This window comes from Rana temporaria, chromosome 1 (genome assembly GCF_905171775.1).
Source record: "Rana temporaria chromosome 1, aRanTem1.1, whole genome shotgun sequence".
NCBI lineage: Eukaryota > Metazoa > Chordata > Amphibia > Anura > Ranidae > Rana > Rana temporaria.
Genome location: NC_053489.1, coordinates 398,707,975 through 398,727,400, shown reverse-complemented (window position 1 = coordinate 398,727,400; position 19,426 = coordinate 398,707,975). Strand labels below are relative to the sequence as shown.

Below are 19,426 nucleotides of genomic sequence, written 5' to 3'. Positions count from 1 at the left end.
TGTAAGTAGTTTGATTGTTTGCATTTTTTATAGATTTGTATTTTCTGTATTTACAAACACAATGCTGTCTCTTTCATCTTCTGCACAAGGCAAATTATTCATGCAAGCTATTTTATATAACCAATTGATCAATTAAACAATGGAATTAACAACATTTTTTTTTAAAAAAAAACTGATATTAAATGTGTCACACACCTTGGCAATTCAAACTGATCGAATGATAAAGAAAGTGTGTGTGTGTTCCCAAACTCTGGAGACATGCTGGTAGGCTCGAGTCTAAAGTGGCCTTATGCCTCGTATACACGACCAGTTTTCCAGTCGGGAAAACTGCCATGACAGCTTTTGGCCGGGAAAACTTACCATGTGTATGCTTCATGGCAGTCTTCCCAACAGGAAAACCGCCGGGGAATCCCGGCGGGAAACATGTTTTCTTTTTTCCTGCCGGGATTCCCAGCTGTCTTTTTACCGGCAGTTTCCCTATGGAAAACACTGCGGTGGAGCATACACGCGGTCAGGTTTCCCGGCCAAAGCTCTCATGGCAGTTTCTTGCCAGGAAAACTGGCCGTGTGTAGAGGGAAAAAGCTGCCGAGCAGGATCTCGGCTTTCCCCTCGGTTTTCACCGGGAAAACTGATTGTGTGTATGCGGCAATAGTGTGCATGCATGTGAGAAAGAAACTTTAGGTTGTAGGTTTCTTGAAGCTAGGGACTGATATAAATGTATAATATGTTAAATTCAAGCTTATCTCCACCCCCTTTCTGTCTCCTGACATGAGAAGTAGAAGGCTTTCCCTGACATTAAATTGAGCCTATGCTTGCCCAACTGCAAATGTGTGCCCTGCTTTCACTCCCCCGCTTCTCCATTTAGTCTGCTTGGAGCTTACCGAGGACTTTCGTCGCACTTATGTGACAGCACTGGACTAAGCACCAATGACACCAATATCACATGAAATGAACAAAAGGGAGTCATGTATCTATAACTGGAAATATAGGGTAACTCCTGGCAACTACTGAGTTTAGGAACAAATGAGACACATAGAGCTAAATGTAGAATTTAATATATGAAAAAAAAGGAAAAAAGCAAGCACTGTTTCAGCAACACTTTTCAGCGTGTGTGAACAACACCCACCACTGGGTGTTATGTGCACCACTGGTGTGAATGAGCCCTTAGAGAACAGAATTACTGTTAAATACATTTTTTATTGCTAGAAAACATAGTCAAGTTTAAATCAGTAGCCAAGACCATTTTAATGTATGTTAATACACTTTTCTGCCCATTCCTTCTCATTTAGTCACATCTGCACTTTCCATTTGAATAGACATTTACAGGGAGTGCAGAATTATTAGGCAAATGAGTATTTTGACCACATCATCCTCTTTATGCATGTTGTCTTACTCCAAGCTGTATAGGCTCGAAAGCCTACTACCAATTAAGCATATTAGGTGATGTGCATCTCTGTAATGAGAAGGTGTGTGGTCTAATGACATCAACACCCTATATCAGGTGTGCATAATTATTAGGCAACTTCCTTTCCTTTGGCAAAATGGGTCAAAAGAAGGACTTGACAGGCTCAGAAAAGTCAAAAATAGTGAGATATCTTGCAGAGGGATGCAGCACTCTTAAAATTGCAAAGCTTCTGAAGCGTGATCATCGAACAATCAAGCGTTTCATTCAAAATAGTCAACAGGGTCGCTAGAAGCGTGTGGAAAAACCAAGGCGCAAAATAACTGCCCATGAACTGAGAAAAGTCAAGTGTGCAGCTGCCAAGATGCCACTTGCCACCAGTTTGGCCATATTTCAGAGCTGAAACATCACTGGAGTGCCCAAAAGCACAAGGTGTGCAATACTCAGAGACATGGCCAAGGTAAGAAAGGCTGAAAGACGACCACCACTGAACAAGACACACAAGCTGAAACGTCAAGACTGGGCCAAGAAATATCTCAAGACTGATTTTTCTAAGGTTTTATGGACTGATGAAATGAGAGTGAGTCTTGATGGGCCAGATGGATGGGCCCGTGGATGGATTGGTAAAGGGCAGAGAGCTCCAGTCCGACTCAGACGCCAGCAAGGTGGAGGTGGAGTACTGGTTTGGGCTGGTATCATCAAAGATGAGCTTGTGGGGCCTTTTCGGGTTGAGGATGAAGTCAAGCTCAACTCCCAGTCCTACTGCCAGTTTCTGGAAGACACCTTCTTCAAGCAGTGGTACAGGAAGAAGTCTGCATCCTTCAAGAAAAACATGATTTTCATGCAGGACAATGCTCCATCACACGCGTCCAAGTACTCCACAGCGTGGCTGGCAAGAAAGGGTATAAAAGAAGAAATAGGATAAATAAATGAAAAAGATGAGTTGGGGGATGGGAATTAGTTTAAGAAAAAACCTAAGAATTTAGTTAAGAGGGTTACTATTAGTAGCAGTGATTGACCATGAGACTTAATTAGAAATATATCAAAAGTATGAAATTTATTTAACACAGTTCATACGGCTATAAAAGATTTTTTAATAGTATTATTATCAGATATAAGATCTAATAGATATTTAAAGTTCCTGAACACATGTAACGAGACTGACAAGACTAACAATGACTACAATTAACGACGCCCGACTGCGCGTGCTAGAAGTTCACACAACAATGACATGCATCATCAATTTATAGCAATTTTAAATAGCCCTAGCATGAATCATGGGGACTATATTGTAAGTAATCATACGTGGGAATCCGTAACGGTCTCACCACATTAATGATATTTGGAATGTCAAATAGATGCAATATATGGTGGGTGAACCTATGATTAGGGAGAAAAGGAGAGAGGGGGAAAAAGTGTAGTGTGTCTTATGTCTGTCAATACCCAGAATAAATTGAATATATAATGCAATATTGTTTACAAATATAGTGGAAGTCCATACGTAATATTAGGCAGAAAATGTGTGATGTGATACTAAATAACTTTTGAAAGTTCCAGCTAAATTAGTATCCTCTAAAGCAAATTGGACAATGATACTTTGTTGGTAAGGTTGAACACTCAGTATCAATATTGGCTTGATCAAGCAAAGTAATTTATATATATATATATTGCTGAGAATGTCCAGTTAAGTTTCCATTTGTAAATCAATTTCTGGTAGTGCAATAATAATGTTAGTATTATTTAAACGACAGGCAAAAAATCAGGCATCATAGGGAACTGCTGTCCATCACGTATATTGAAGTGTCAGTATAATTTATACTGCTTGCAATTAATTACCCATTCGTTACCTTGGTATAGATGTAGTTTGGTCTTTGATCATCCGATCATATATAGGTAAAATTACCGACCTTTATTTGTTGTTCATCTAGTTTGTAACGATATCCATGGTTGTGTTATAGCAAGTTTTCCAGCAGAATTCAAATGGTCCAGATGGTCATTGCTGACCTTGATGCACTGATTGTAATGATTTCCCGGGATGTTGTTTTCCTTTCAGTGTTTTGTTGAGGAGGCCGCTCTATTGGCACTAGATTGCATCTGTGTCTTGAAGCAAACTTACGAGTAGTTTGTCTATCATGGGCCGTCTCTTCCGTTCGACGGCTTGTAGGTTGTTCTATCAAGAGAGCCGTTCTCTCCTTCTCCCGTCAGTCGGCTGAACGCCGGTATAGGCGTAGCGGGCGTCTAGCTGTGACGTCGACGCGTTTCGCCATGCTTAGTGGCGTAGCTTCTTCCTGGACGTGCTACACAGTTAGTCAATGGGTGTTTTGTATTGATGTCTTAATTGGTGTCAAACTGAGATCGCAATCATTCTCAGGTTTGTGTCAATGATTGGCACAATGCGGTACACTGTTGTGGAGGAACTTTAAATTTTAAATGAAACAGTCTATAATGTAAATTTGCACTACTGAATCGAAATCATAAATATCTGACATGTATCCATCAATGCTGACAGGCATTGTCCTTTTTTTTGAGAAGTAGTTTTAAGCTGTTCTGTCGGTAGGGATAATTATCTAGTTAATAAGTGTCAGTGTTGGAAAATGCAGTTGGAAATAAACACTGAAAGATTATAGGTATAGAATAAGATGGTGCAGTTATTCATGCAATCAGAAAAAGGAACTAGAAAGAGCTATTATTATGATACTATGAAGATAATATCAACTGGATTATTAGATAACCAGTAAATTTGTGATTTATTCGGATTGCGCGACGGTATTATTAGATGTTAAATTTAATTTTAATTTTGATTTTAAATACGTTTATAGTTGAAAAGCTATGGGTTCAAAAAGACCTGTAAATTTAATTCTGTGTTTAGGCCGGCCGGCATAAGCGATTTTAAACGATAGATCCAGAATTTTTCTTTTTGTAACAGTATTTTGTCAAAGTCACCACGTCGGCTCGATAGTTTTAGCTGGTAAATGCCTTTTACTGTTAATCCTCGGGAGTCACGGTTATGGAATTGGGCGAAGTGTTTTGCTAGGGGCTTTTCTGGAATTTTTTCTTTCTCATTTATTTCCCTCAAGTGCTCGCCAATTCGTATCTTCAATGGGCGTTTGGTTTTCCCAATGTAAATTTTATTACAGGGGCATGTGATCATATAGATCACACGTTCCGTAAGGCAATTGATTAGACCCTTGATCTCGAAAGATTTTTCTCCCATAGAATCCTGGAATTTGGACGTTCGATCGACATATGGGCAAATGTGGCACTTGGTGCAAGGGAACATCCCTTGGGAGCGAGGATAATTTGTAAGCCATGTGGGATCAGAGGCCCGTATGTATTCTGATCTAATTAGCCTATCGCCAATGTTTTGGGCTCTGCGTGCCACAAGCTTTGGTTTGTCACTCACTATTTTTGCTAATAATGGGGCATTAGTTAAAATGCCCCAATGTTTTTCGAGGACAGTTCGTACTTCCTCCCACTGTGTTCCGAAAGGAGTGATAATCCGTATAGGTTGAATTGAATTTTGGGGCAATTTGTCTGTTGAATCATTTTTAATTGTAAGTAATTCATTACGCTCTCTATTTGCTGCTTTTTTGCGGGCATTTTTTATTTGTCTGTGAGAGTACCCACGTTCACGAAATCTATTGTAAAGGTCCTGGCTCTCGCGATAGTAATCGCTTGATTTGGAACAATTGCGCTTAATGCGCAAAAATTGTCCTATTGGAATACCATTTTTAAGCGAGGCAGGATGGTGACTTGTGGCATGAAGCAGCGTGTTCGCGGCTGTGTCCTTGCGGTAGGTGCTGGTATTAATGTGTCCATCCTCTAGTCTAATTCTCAAGTCGAGGAACGATAATTCATGTGTGTGTGAGGTGTATGTCAAGCGTATATTTCGTTGATTATCATTTAGTTCACACATGAACAGCCGAAGCTGTTCAATAGTGCCTCGCCACAACATGAGCACATCGTCGATGTACCGCCACCAGGTGATTACATGGCGGCGGTACATCGACGTCGTGTATACGTCCTCTGCCTCCCAGAGTCCTAAGTGCAGGCATGCATAAGCAGGTGCCCATGCTGCACCCATGGACGTACCTCTTATCTGGCGATAGTAGGTGCCCATGAATTGAAAGTTGTTATTGTTCAGAGCAAACTCCAGCATCTCAGCGATGAACTCATTTTGGGGGCCTGCCAATGGGTAGGCTTCATCCAAGAAAGTCTGTACCGCTGTAATTCCTATTTCATGTGGTATCGAGGTATACAATGATTCCACATCGATACTAACAAGAAGTGTGCTCGGCGGTATTGGTTCAGCACTGAGGTCCTGGAGCTTACCTAGTACGTGCTGTGTATCCTGGACAAATGATGGTAGGTTATTGACCATCTCTTTAAGTAGTCCATCAAGGTATTTTCCTGTGCCCTCAAGGGGTCCCTGGCAGGCAGAGACTATGGGTCTACCTGGTGGTTCTCTAAGATCCTTGTGGATCTTAGGTATTATGTAAAATGTTGGTATATTGTAATTTTGTACACTTAGGTAGTTATATTCCTTATTGGTAAGCAGCCCTTCGTCCCTAGCTAATAGGAGTTTGTAATTTAGATTAGAGACAACCAAAGGCAATGGGTTATGGTCTAATTTCGTGTAGGTTGAAATATCGCTCAATAGTCGCTTTGCTTCGCGTTCATATTGTTCTTGAGTAAGAATTACCACATTGCCACCTTTGTCACTATTTTTTATGACTATATTTTTATTAGACTCTAACTCATGTAGGGCCTGTCTTTCATTAGTAGTTAGATTGTCTCTATATTTTTTATTCCAATCAATTTTTTCTAGGTCACTTTGCACCATGTCCAGGAACATCTGTAGCCATCGATTTTTAGATAGTGTTGGCATTCGTAATGATCTTATAGTCAGATTTGGCCGTCTAATCATTTGGGATGGTTCATCATCAGATGACTGGTTCTCATCCAATAGGGAATTTAGCATATCGAGTGCACGTTGGTGATCTGGTTGTATTAATTCTGGTTTGTCAACTACAGCGCTATCTTTCGAGAACAAGGATCGATAAAAGACCTTGCGGAGAAATAGGGTGATATCTTTGAAAACAGTAAATTCATCCATATTTGCTGCTGGGGAAAAGGTCATTCCTTTTTGCAGGAGTTTCAAATGATCGGAGGATAAATCGAGATCAGACAAATTCACTACTTTAAGATCGTTGACGATCAATGGTTGTTGTGTGCCACTCATGTTATTTAGTTCTTTTGACTCCTCGTGTGTGTCCGTTCGTAAGTACCTCTGGTTTGTTGAGATTTTTTGGGGGGCTGTTTTGACTTTTGAGGTGATGTAGGATGATCCTCCAGAGGTACCCCGTGTTGGTCTAAAAAAATGACCGATTTTGTTGTTTCCTCCTCTGTGTCACTCTGTGGTTTTTCGCGTCGCTGTCGTGATTGTGAGCGTGTTTGACGATTCACAGATCTGCCACGCATACGATGTTTTGTGAGATCAAAAATCTCTCCCTTTTCAAAATCCGTTTTATCACGTTTGAATTTACTTTGTTTAGTGATTTTCAAATTTAATTGGATTTTTTCAATATCTTTTTTTAGTTGTTCGTTTTGTTTAGTAAATTCTTCTTCATCTTTAAGTCCATCTAGTTCTTGGGCACTGATTTTAATTTGTTGTTGTATATTAGTCAACTGTTGTTTTTCCTCCTCGACTATCAGTTCCATGACAGATAGTCCATGTTTAATACAAAGATCTTTCCATTTAGGGAGAAAACTATCTGTATGTAGGTGTTCTGCTGGTATAGTTTTATCCCGCAGTCCCCTGGGGACTATTTTATGTAAAATATAAGTCTCCAGTGAGGATACGTCCCACTTTCTATTCAAATGTTTGATTAAGAGTTTTTTGTGCTCTTTGAATTTGTTTTTAATTTCTTCGTTTTGGTCAAGTGTCTGCGGGGTATCACTATTAAAAGCAGATTGTATCTCTCTATCTATGTCATCACCTAAGGTGAAGGCCATATCAAATAAATTATGATTTTGGTGGTGCAAATTAGACTGTACTGTTTGTTTGGTTATGTGACCTTGACACAAACCTGAGAATGATTGCGATCTCAGTTTGACACCAATTAAGACATCAATACAAAACACCCATTGACTAACTGTGTAGCACGTCCAGGAAGAAGCTACGCCACTAAGCACGGCGAAACGCGTCGACGTCACAGCTAGACGCCCGCTACGCCTATACCGGCGTTCAGCCGACTGACGGGAGAAGGAGAGAACGGCTCTCTTGATAGAACAACCTACAAGCCGTCGAACGGAAGAGACGGCCCATGATAGACAAACTACTCGTAAGTTTGCTTCAAGACACAGATGCAATCTAGTGCCAATAGAGCGGCCTCCTCAACAAAACACTGAAAGGAAAACAACATCCCGGGAAATCATTACAATCAGTGCATCAAGGTCAGCAATGACCATCTGGACCATTTGAATTCTGCTGGAAAACTTGCTATAACACAACCATGGATATCGTTACAAACTAGATGAACAACAAATAAAGGTCGGTAATTTTACCTATATATGATCGGATGATCAAAGACCAAACTACATCTATACCAAGGTAACGAATGGGTAATTAATTGCAAGCAGTATAAATTATACTGACACTTCAATATACGTGATGGACAGCAGTTCCCTATGATGCCTGATTTTTTGCCTGTCGTTTAAATAATACTAACATTATTATTGCACTACCAGAAATTGATTTACAAATGGAAACTTAACTGGACATTCTCAGCAATATATATATATATAAATTACTTTGCTTGATCAAGCCAATATTGATACTGAGTGTTCAACCTTACCAACAAAGTATCATTGTCCAATTTGCTTTAGAGGATACTAATTTAGCTGGAACTTTCAAAAGTTATTTAGTATCACATCACACATTTTCTGCCTAATATTACGTATGGACTTCCACTATATTTGTAAACAATATTGCATTATATATTCAATTTATTCTGGGTATTGACAGACATAAGACACACTACACTTTTTCCCCCTCTCTCCTTTTCTCCCTAATCATAGGTTCACCCACCATATATTGCATCTATTTGACATTCCAAATATCATTAATGTGGTGAGACCGTTACGGATTCCCACGTATGATTACTTACTATATAGTCCCCATGATTCATGCTAGGGCTATTTAAAATTGCTATAAATTGATGATGCATGTCATTGTTGTGTGAACTTCTAGCACGCGCAGTCGGGCGTCGTTAATTGTAGTCATTGTTAGTCTTGTCAGTCTCGTTACATGTGTTCAGGAACTTTAAATATCTATTAGATCTTATATCTGATAATAATACTATTAAAAAATCTTTTATAGCCGTATGAACTGTGTTAAATAAATTTCATACTTTTGATATATTTCTAATTAAGTCTCATGGTCAATCACTGCTACTAATAGTAACCCTCTTAACTAAATTCTTAGGTTTTTTCTTAAACTAATTCCCATCCCCCAACTCATCTTTTTCATTTATTTATCCTATGCCTTAAAAGGTTACGGTAACAGCATCGATATTATCGGATGACCCTACTTAAGTACCCTCTACCTGAGATACTTAGTACACTAGTGACTTTACTTGCGCTTTCCCATCCCCCTTTTTCCTTAAAAATATTATTTTTGATATAATCACCTGACCACTATGGTCATTTCCAGCAAGGTCACATAACCAAACAAACAGTACAGTCTAATTTGCACCACCAAAATCATAATTTATTTGATATGGCCTTCACCTTAGGTGATGACATAGATAGAGAGATACAATCTGCTTTTAATAGTGATACCCCGCAGACACTTGACCAAAACGAAGAAATTAAAAACAAATTCAAAGAGCACAAAAAACTCTTAATCAAACATTTGAATAGAAAGTGGGACGTATCCTCACTGGAGACTTATATTTTACATAAAATAGTCCCCAGGGGACTGCGGGATAAAACTATACCAGCAGAACACCTACATACAGATAGTTTTCTCCCTAAATGGAAAGATCTTTGTATTAAACATGGACTATCTGTCATGGAACTGATAGTCGAGGAGGAAAAACAACAGTTGACTAATATACAACAACAAATTAAAATCAGTGCCCAAGAACTAGATGGACTTAAAGATGAAGAAGAATTTACTAAACAAAACGAACAACTAAAAAAAGATATTGAAAAAATCCAATTAAATTTGAAAATCACTAAACAAAGTAAATTCAAACGTGATAAAACGGATTTTGAAAAGGGAGAGATTTTTGATCTCACAAAACATCGTATGCGTGGCAGATCTGTGAATCGTCAAACACGCTCACAATCACGACAGCGACGCGAAAAACCACAGAGTGACACAGAGGAGGAAACAACAAAATCGGTCATTTTTTTAGACCAACACGGGGTACCTCTGGAGGATCATCCTACATCACCTCAAAAGTCAAAACAGCCCCCCAAAAAATCTCAACAAACCAGAGGTACTTACGAACGGACACACACGAGGAGTCAAAAGAACTAAATAACATGAGTGGCACACAACAACCATTGATCGTCAACGATCTTAAAGTAGTGAATTTGTCTGATCTCGATTTATCCTCCGATCATTTGAAACTCCTGCAAAAAGGAATGACCTTTTCCCCAGCAGCAAATATGGATGAATTTACTGTTTTCAAAGATATCACCCTATTTCTCCGCAAGGTCTTTTATCGATCCTTGTTCTCGAAAGATAGCGCTGTAGTTGACAAACCAGAATTAATACAACCAGATGACCAACGTGCACTCGATATGCTAAATTCCCTATTGGATGAGAACCAGTCATCTGATGATGAACCATCCCAAATGATTAGACGGCCAAATCTGACTATAAGATCATTACGAATGCCAACACTATCTAAAAATCGATGGCTACAGATGTTCCTGGACATGGTGCAAAGTGACCTAGAAAAAATTGATTGGAATAAAAAATATAGAGACAATCTAACTACTAATGAAAGACAGGCCCTACATGAGTTAGAGTCTAATAAAAATATAGTCATAAAAAATAGTGACAAAGGTGGCAATGTGGTAATTCTTACTCAAGAACAATATGAACGCGAAGCAAAGCGACTATTGAGCGATATTTCAACCTACACGAAATTAGACCATAACCCATTGCCTTTGGTTGTCTCTAATCTAAATTACAAACTCCTATTAGCTAGGGACGAAGGGCTGCTTACCAATAAGGAATATAACTACCTAAGTGTACAAAATTACAATATACCAACATTTTACATAATACCTAAGATCCACAAGGATCTTAGAGAACCACCAGGTAGACCCATAGTCTCTGCCTGCCAGGGACCCCTTGAGGGCACAGGAAAATACCTTGATGGACTACTTAAAGAGATGGTCAATAACCTACCATCATTTGTCCAGGATACACAGCACGTACTAGGTAAGCTCCAGGACCTCAGTGCTGAACCAATACCGCCGAGCACACTTCTTGTTAGTATCGATGTGGAATCATTGTATACCTCGATACCACATGAAATAGGAATTACAGCGGTACAGACTTTCTTGGATGAAGCCTACCCATTGGCAGGCCCCCAAAATGAGTTCATCGCTGAGATGCTGGAGTTTGCTCTGAACAATAACAACTTTCAATTCATGGGCACCTACTATCGCCAGATAAGAGGTACGTCCATGGGTGCAGCATGGGCACCTGCTTATGCATGCCTGCACTTAGGACTCTGGGAGGCAGAGGACGTATACACGACGTCGATGTACCGCCGCCATGTAATCACCTGGTGGCGGTACATCGACGATGTGCTCATGTTGTGGCGAGGCACTATTGAACAGCTTCGGCTGTTCATGTGTGAACTAAATGATAATCAACGAAATATACGCTTGACATACACCTCACACACACATGAATTATCGTTCCTCGACTTGAGAATTAGACTAGAGGATGGACACATTAATACCAGCACCTACCGCAAGGACACAGCCGCGAACACGCTGCTTCATGCCACAAGTCACCATCCTGCCTCGCTTAAAAATGGTATTCCAATAGGACAATTTTTGCGCATTAAGCGCAATTGTTCCAAATCAAGCGATTACTATCGCGAGAGCCAGGACCTTTACAATAGATTTCGTGAACGTGGGTACTCTCACAGACAAATAAAAAATGCCCGCAAAAAAGCAGCAAATAGAGAGCGTAATGAATTACTTACAATTAAAAATGATTCAACAGACAAATTGCCCCAAAATTCAATTCAACCTATACGGATTATCACTCCTTTCGGAACACAGTGGGAGGAAGTACGAACTGTCCTCGAAAAACATTGGGGCATTTTAACTAATGCCCCATTATTAGCAAAAATAGTGAGTGACAAACCAAAGCTTGTGGCACGCAGAGCCCAAAACATTGGCGATAGGCTAATTAGATCAGAATACATACGGGCCTCTGATCCCACATGGCTTACAAATTATCCTCGCTCCCAAGGGATGTTCCCTTGCACCAAGTGCCACATTTGCCCATATGTCGATCGAACGTCCAAATTCCAGGATTCTATGGGAGAAAAATCTTTCGAGATCAAGGGTCTAATCAATTGCCTTACGGAACGTGTGATCTATATGATCACATGCCCCTGTAATAAAATTTACATTGGGAAAACCAAACGCCCATTGAAGATACGAATTGGCGAGCACTTGAGGGAAATAAATGAGAAAGAAAAAATTCCAGAAAAGCCCCTAGCAAAACACTTCGCCCAATTCCATAACCGTGACTCCCGAGGATTAACAGTAAAAGGCATTTACCAGCTAAAACTATCGAGCCGACGTGGTGACTTTGACAAAATACTGTTACAAAAAGAAAAATTCTGGATCTATCGTTTAAAATCGCTTATGCCGGCCGGCCTAAACACAGAATTAAATTTACAGGTCTTTTTGAACCCATAGCTTTTCAACTATAAACGTATTTAAAATCAAAATTAAAATTAAATTTAACATCTAATAATACCGTCGCGCAATCCGAATAAATCACAAATTTACTGGTTATCTAATAATCCAGTTGATATTATCTTCATAGTATCATAATAATAGCTCTTTCTAGTTCCTTTTTCTGATTGCATGAATAACTGCACCATCTTATTCTATACCTATAATCTTTCAGTGTTTATTTCCAACTGCATTTTCCAACACTGACACTTATTAACTAGATAATTATCCCTACCGACAGAACAGCTTAAAACTACTTCTCAAAAAAAAGGACAATGCCTGTCAGCATTGATGGATACATGTCAGATATTTATGATTTCGATTCAGTAGTGCAAATTTACATTATAGACTGTTTCATTTAAAATTTAAAGTTCCTCCACAACAGTGTACCGCATTGTGCCAATCATTGACACAAACCTGAGAATGATTGCGATCTCAGTTTGACACCAATTAAGACATCAATACAAAACACCCATTGACTAACTGTGTAGCACGTCCAGGAAGAAGCTACGCCACTAAGCACGGCGAAACGCGTCGACGTCACAGCTAGACGCCCGCTACGCCTATACCGGCGTTCAGCCGACTGACGGGAGAAGGAGAGAACGGCTCTCTTGATAGAACAACCTACAAGCCGTCGAACGGAAGAGACGGCCCATGATAGACAAACTACTCGTAAGTTTGCTTCAAGACACAGATGCAATCTAGTGCCAATAGAGCGGCCTCCTCAACAAAACACTGAAAGGAAAACAACATCCCGGGAAATCATTACAATCAGTGCATCAAGGTCAGCAATGACCATCTGGACCATTTGAATTCTGCTGGAAAACTTGCTATAACACAACCATGGATATCGTTACAAACTAGATGAACAACAAATAAAGGTCGGTAATTTTACCTATATATGATCGGATGATCAAAGACCAAACTACATCTATACCAAGGTAACGAATGGGTAATTAATTGCAAGCAGTATAAATTATACTGACACTTCAATATACGTGATGGACAGCAGTTCCCTATGATGCCTGATTTTTTGCCTGTCGTTTAAATAATACTAACATTATTATTGCACTACCAGAAATTGATTTACAAATGGAAACTTAACTGGACATTCTCAGCAATATATATATATATAAATTACTTTGCTTGATCAAGCCAATATTGATACTGAGTGTTCAACCTTACCAACAAAGTATCATTGTCCAATTTGCTTTAGAGGATACTAATTTAGCTGGAACTTTCAAAAGTTATTTAGTATCACATCACACATTTTCTGCCTAATATTACGTATGGACTTCCACTATATTTGTAAACAATATTGCATTATATATTCAATTTATTCTGGGTATTGACAGACATAAGACACACTACACTTTTTCCCCCTCTCTCCTTTTCTCCCTAATCATAGGTTCACCCACCATATATTGCATCTATTTGACATTCCAAATATCATTAATGTGGTGAGACCGTTACGGATTCCCACGTATGATTACTTACTATATAGTCCCCATGATTCATGCTAGGGCTATTTAAAATTGCTATAAATTGATGATGCATGTCATTGTTGTGTGAACTTCTAGCACGCGCAGTCGGGCGTTGTTAATTGTAGTCATTGTTAGTCTTGTCAGTCTCGTTACATGTGTTCAGGAACTTTAAATATCTATTAGATCTTATATCTGATAATAATACTATTAAAAAATCTTTTATAGCCGTATGAACTGTGTTAAATAAATTTCATACTTTTGATATATTTCTAATTAAGTCTCATGGTCAATCACTGCTACTAATAGTAACCCTCTTAACTAAATTCTTAGGTTTTTTCTTAAACTAATTCCCATCCCCCAACTCATCTTTTTCATTTATTTATCCTATGCCTTAAAAGGTTACGGTAACAGCATCGATATTATCGGATGACCCTACTTAAGTACCCTCTACCTGAGATACTTAGTACACTAGTGACTTTACTTGCGCTTTCCCATCCCCCTTTTTCCTTAAAAATATTATTTTTGATATAAAAGAAGAAAAACTAATGACATGGCCTCCTTGTTCACCTGATCTGAACCCCATTGAGAACCTGTGGTCCATCATCAAATGTGAGATTTACAAGGAGGGAAAACAGTACACCTCTCTGAACAGTGTCTGGGAGGCTGTGGTTGCTGCTGCACGCAACGTTGATGGTGAACAGATCAAAACACTGACAGAATCCATGGATGGCAGGCTTTTCAGTGTCCTTGCAAAGAAAGGTGGCTATATTGGTCACTGATTTGTTTTGTTTTGTTTTTGAATGTCAGAAATGTACATTTGTGAATGTTGAGATGTTATATTGGTTTCACTGGTAAAAATAAATAATTGAAATGGGTATATATTTTTTTTTTGTTAAGTTGCCTAATAATTATGCACAGTAATAGTCACCTGCACACACAGATATCCCCCTAAAATAGCTAAAACTAAAAACAAACTAAAAACTACTTCCAAAAATATTCAGCTTTGATATTATTGAGTTTTGTGGGTTCATTGAGAACATGGTTGTTGTTCAATAATAAAATTAATCCTCAAAAATACAACTTGCCTAATAATTCTGCACTCCCTGTATGTGCATTGCAATAAGAAAAAACTTTTTTTCGGTTAGCGGAAGCATTACTCTCTTAGAAAGCAACATAAATCCCATTATCAGTGCCTCAATCTTTCTGTAGAAACCATTTGAAACTCGTGCAATAAAAGTGCGTAAAATGTATTTATGCCAAGAAAAACATTTTTAATGATACCCAAGGGGAAATCTCAAATATTTGATGGTACTTGCAACCAGTTGAACAACAGAACAGTGCTTCCTAACCTTCTGAATAATGCCAGAATAGCAATTATCTTGATAACTAAATTACAGGTTGATTTGCTATATAGCAGTAAATTACATGGCTGCTGGAAAGCACTCACCAGATTATTAGTAATGTGCCATTATGCACTGTTCACTTGCAAACAAGAGGAAAGGAGTAGAAAAATAGATGCGGGGCTTAAATCGGCAAGAATTTCTGCTGCAATCTGTTGTCTTTCTTGAATGAAGAATTGAAAAAGCATAATGGGCTATAGTGCACCTGCACAGTACCTCCTACTGTTTATATTATTGCTCTTCATTTGTATAGGAATATAATTCACCCCAGATTTGTATAGTATTGACCTGGAATTTGGACATAAAGTGACAAAAAGCAATGCTTCAGCAATATTAGCACTGCTATAAAAAAAAAATCAAGAGTATGCATAAGAACATATATGGGATTCCCGACATTAAAAAGTCCGCTGGGAAACCCGAGGGGAAAACCGAGAACCTGCTCGGTAACTTTTTCCCCCTACAAACGACCGGGTTTCTCGACAGGAAAACTGCCATGAGAGCTTTGGTCGGGAATCCCGGCCGTGTGTATGCTCCATCGCATAGGAAAACCGCTGGGAATCCTGGCGGGAAAAAAGAGAGCTGGTTTTCTTTTTTTTTGGTAGTTTTCCTGTCGGGAAAACTGCGATGGAGCATACACACGGCCGGTTTTCCCGGCCAAAAGCTCTCATGGCAGGACAACCGGTCTTGTGTACGAGGCTTAAGACTTGAGTCTGTGCACTAGCTAGTTTCTGCTCAATGAAGTGTGATCTGTAATAACTGGAAAATGACAAAGTGGATTTACCATAAACTTACATTTCACATGAACCAAGGGGGAGATGTCATCACTGCTAAATCCTTTTTGCTCCAAATTCTGTTTTTTTCTTTCTTCTTTAAGTAATTTTAACACTTTGAAATAAAAAAAATTGTAATCTCCCCCTTTAGAAACCACCAGCCTGATACACCAGGCATAACAGCTACAGTAGTAGTGGCAGCAAGCGTAAAGCCCTCAATCATGTTGATACTAACTCCATAACCATCACCTTTGAGGGAATGCTTTTAGAGTGGTTTCCCAAATTAGGGGGCTCCCCTCCAAAAGCACAGGTGTCTAATACTTATGAGTGTTGTTCTCTTCACCACCTTCAGTAAGGGGGCTTATTTGGCACCTACCTGCTGACCAAATAGCCCATGTTTGGAAATACTAGGAAATGGGAATTACATTATTGCCCATTTGGGCCAATACCAACTATAGCTCTGTATACTGATGTGACAGAGAGAGTTCTCTGTGCACATAAAACTGGTCTGAGATCCACTTAATGTGAGCATTTGGCACTGGTGCTTTTGAATAGGTGCATGCTATTAGGGAACCCTTCTTGAAGCCACACCCCCTTTGCTTAAAAATAACAAACATGTTATAATTACCTTCTCTGTGAAGTGATTTTGCACAGAGCAGCCCAGTTCCTCCCCTTTAGGGTCCCTTGTCCACTTTCCTGACCCCACAACAAGCAGCTTGCTATGGGGGCACCTGAGCTGAGTCGCTGCTCTGTGTGTCCATTCAGACATGGAGCCATGGCCTGACCCTGCCCCCTCTTTCTCCTGATTGGTTCACCCACTTTGCTTGACAGCACAGGAGCCAAACACATCCGCTGCTGTCACAACCATCGAGAAGGGAGAGTCCCAGACAGTCGAGCCTCTTGTACAACATCGCAGGATCTAGATGGGGCTCAGGTCAGTGTTAGGGGGGTTGAGGGGGGCAGCAGCACACAGGAGGTTTTTTTCTCTCTTAATGCATAGAATGTATTAAGATATAAAACCTTCTGCCTTTACAACCACTTTAATGCTCTGTGTATCGCCTGAGGTCAGTCACTTCACTGTCAGTCACAGGGTATATGTAAGAGTTTACAACCACATTATGAAAAAATAAATTTTCCTTCTAGTTCTGAAATTGTATAAAAACTTTTTTATCTAAGGGACAGTAAGCTCAGGACAGTAAGATCACCACTGGGTCAAAACCTGTTTTAAATTGATCTCTCTCACATGTATGAAATTCTGCAGAGAGCGGAATCACATAATGCTGTGGTCAGCCCTCTCCAGCATTTTCCTGTGACTCAGTAGCAGAGGGAAAAGCTATGCTGCCCTGGGTTCACAAGAAGTGGGTTAAATGATGCTTAATGTCATTCAACTCAACAGTGGACCGACGATGGGTTAGTAAGCTGGTAAGTCATTTGGTGACAGCGCTGGAGAGGAGGTTGGTATAGCAGTTGTGTTTTATTTTTAAGAGCTGTTGGGGTCCCTTTTTTGTTTTTTTTGTCCAAGCAAAATTGGTCTTTAGAAGCAATGTATAGTGTTTTGTGTATACTTTATACTCTGGGCTAAAATAATCTATTTTTTTTATTTCTTGTTATCAGATAAATGGGAAATATTTCATATGAGTATTTCAAATTTATGATGTTCAGCCAGTCTGCATTTGGAGGTATAGACTCTATTTCACATCTATTAGGCTAATCTTAGCTGCTTTGCTGAAAAGACAACATCGTTTTAAAACTCAGTAGATCCATGTTGGATTACACAGATACATACACGACAGTATATGAGTTTGTCAGTGAAAGAGCACACAGATCCCTTCTCTGCCCATGCAACTCCAACAAGTTTTTCTAAAGAGACCAGGATAACGTAACAACTATGCTCTCTCTTTACAAAACCCATGCTAGAGAATTCATAGAGAGTATCTACTACACTCCTTGGAATTTGGTCATGCCACTTCTTAACAAATATTGGTGCTGGTGACAGATCCATGTACCCGTTGAAAACAGGCACATGAATTTGGGGCAAATGCTGTGTGCAGAGGCACACTAAGCAGTGTCCATAATAACATGCCATCCTCAACGCAGCTGTACTCCCTCCCACTGCTGCAGCTGTCACAGACTGTGCAATGACCAAGGAAATTTGTAGCTGGGTGGGCAGAGCATGATGGGGATACAAAGACACTTGTTCCCAACAGGCCTGCCCCCTTGTGATTGACAGCAGACAGTTGGAGGATTCCCTGGACAATATTCCCTGTATTTTGCTATATAAGCTGTCCACTGCCTGCTGTCAATCACAAGGAGAGGGCTAGTCCTTCAGTTTTCCCATGAAGCTCCGCCCACAGTCAACATCAATGGTTGCTTGCTATAAACCCCTTCGCCTGTGAAGCTGACAGAGTCCTCGATGACTAGTGACAGGTAGGAAGGAGAGGAGGTAGTGGTGGCAAATATGCCACTCTGCTACACAGTATACAGAGACAGGGGTAACCTTAATGCCTCAACAAAGGCAAACTTCAATAAAAGTTAGTTGCAATGGCAGCAAACTTTAATTTTAAGAAACTGTTTCTCTTTAAAATAATTGACTGCCCTGTGTTGTGCCACCTGATGGTACCCCACACATGCAGCCAAAATGTATCATCAGCCTACAGCACCAGGGCCCATACTCCAGTGTCCACCTTGCAAATTCTGCCAGAACTGACCTTTTGTATACTGAATAGGGAGAGCCTATATTTCAGTTTATCTCTGCCACTGCTACTGGTAATGAAGTCCTTCCTTCATGTTATATAACCTAAAGTAAATTCTCTGTTATTGTACTAATAAAATAAACCTTTATTATTTTAGGTGATAATTCTCCTCAAATGCTTGCAGAGATGAAAGAAACCAATGTAGTGCTGAAAGAAGTCCGAGAACTCCTAAAACAGCAGGTAACTAGCAACTGTTTAACCACTTAAGACCCGGACCAATATGCAGGTTAAGGACCTTGCCCCTTTTTGCGATTGGGCACTGCGTCGCTTTAACTGACAATTGCGCGGTCGTGCGACGTGGCTCCCAAACAAAATTGCCGTCCTTTTTTTCCCACAAATAGACCTTTCTTTTGGTGGTATTTGATCACCTCTGTGGTTTTTATTTTTTGCGCTTTAAAGAAAAAAAGAGCATCAATTTTGAAAAAAATTCAATAGTTTTTACTTTTTGCTATAATAAATATCCCCAAAAAAGATATAAAAAAAACATTTTTTTTCCTCAGTTTAGGCCGATACGTATTCTTCTACCTATTTTTAGTAAAACAAATCGCAATAAGCGTTTATTGATTGGTTTGCGCAAAATTTATAGCGTTTATAAAATAGGGGATAGTTT

The 19,426-nt window shown here is 39.5% G+C and overlaps 1 protein-coding gene across 1 annotated transcript in view; it reads left to right on the top strand.

Annotated features, from left to right (window-relative positions):
• LOC120913194 (cartilage oligomeric matrix protein) overlaps nt 1-19,426 on the top strand; it is a 148,500-nt gene that overhangs the window by 16,387 nt on the left and 112,687 nt on the right. The window contains exon 2 of the mRNA XM_040322981.1: nt 18,914-18,996. Coding sequence (XP_040178915.1) covers nt 18,914-18,996 — 83 coding nt within the window. The remainder of the gene's footprint in view (nt 1-18,913; nt 18,997-19,426) is intronic.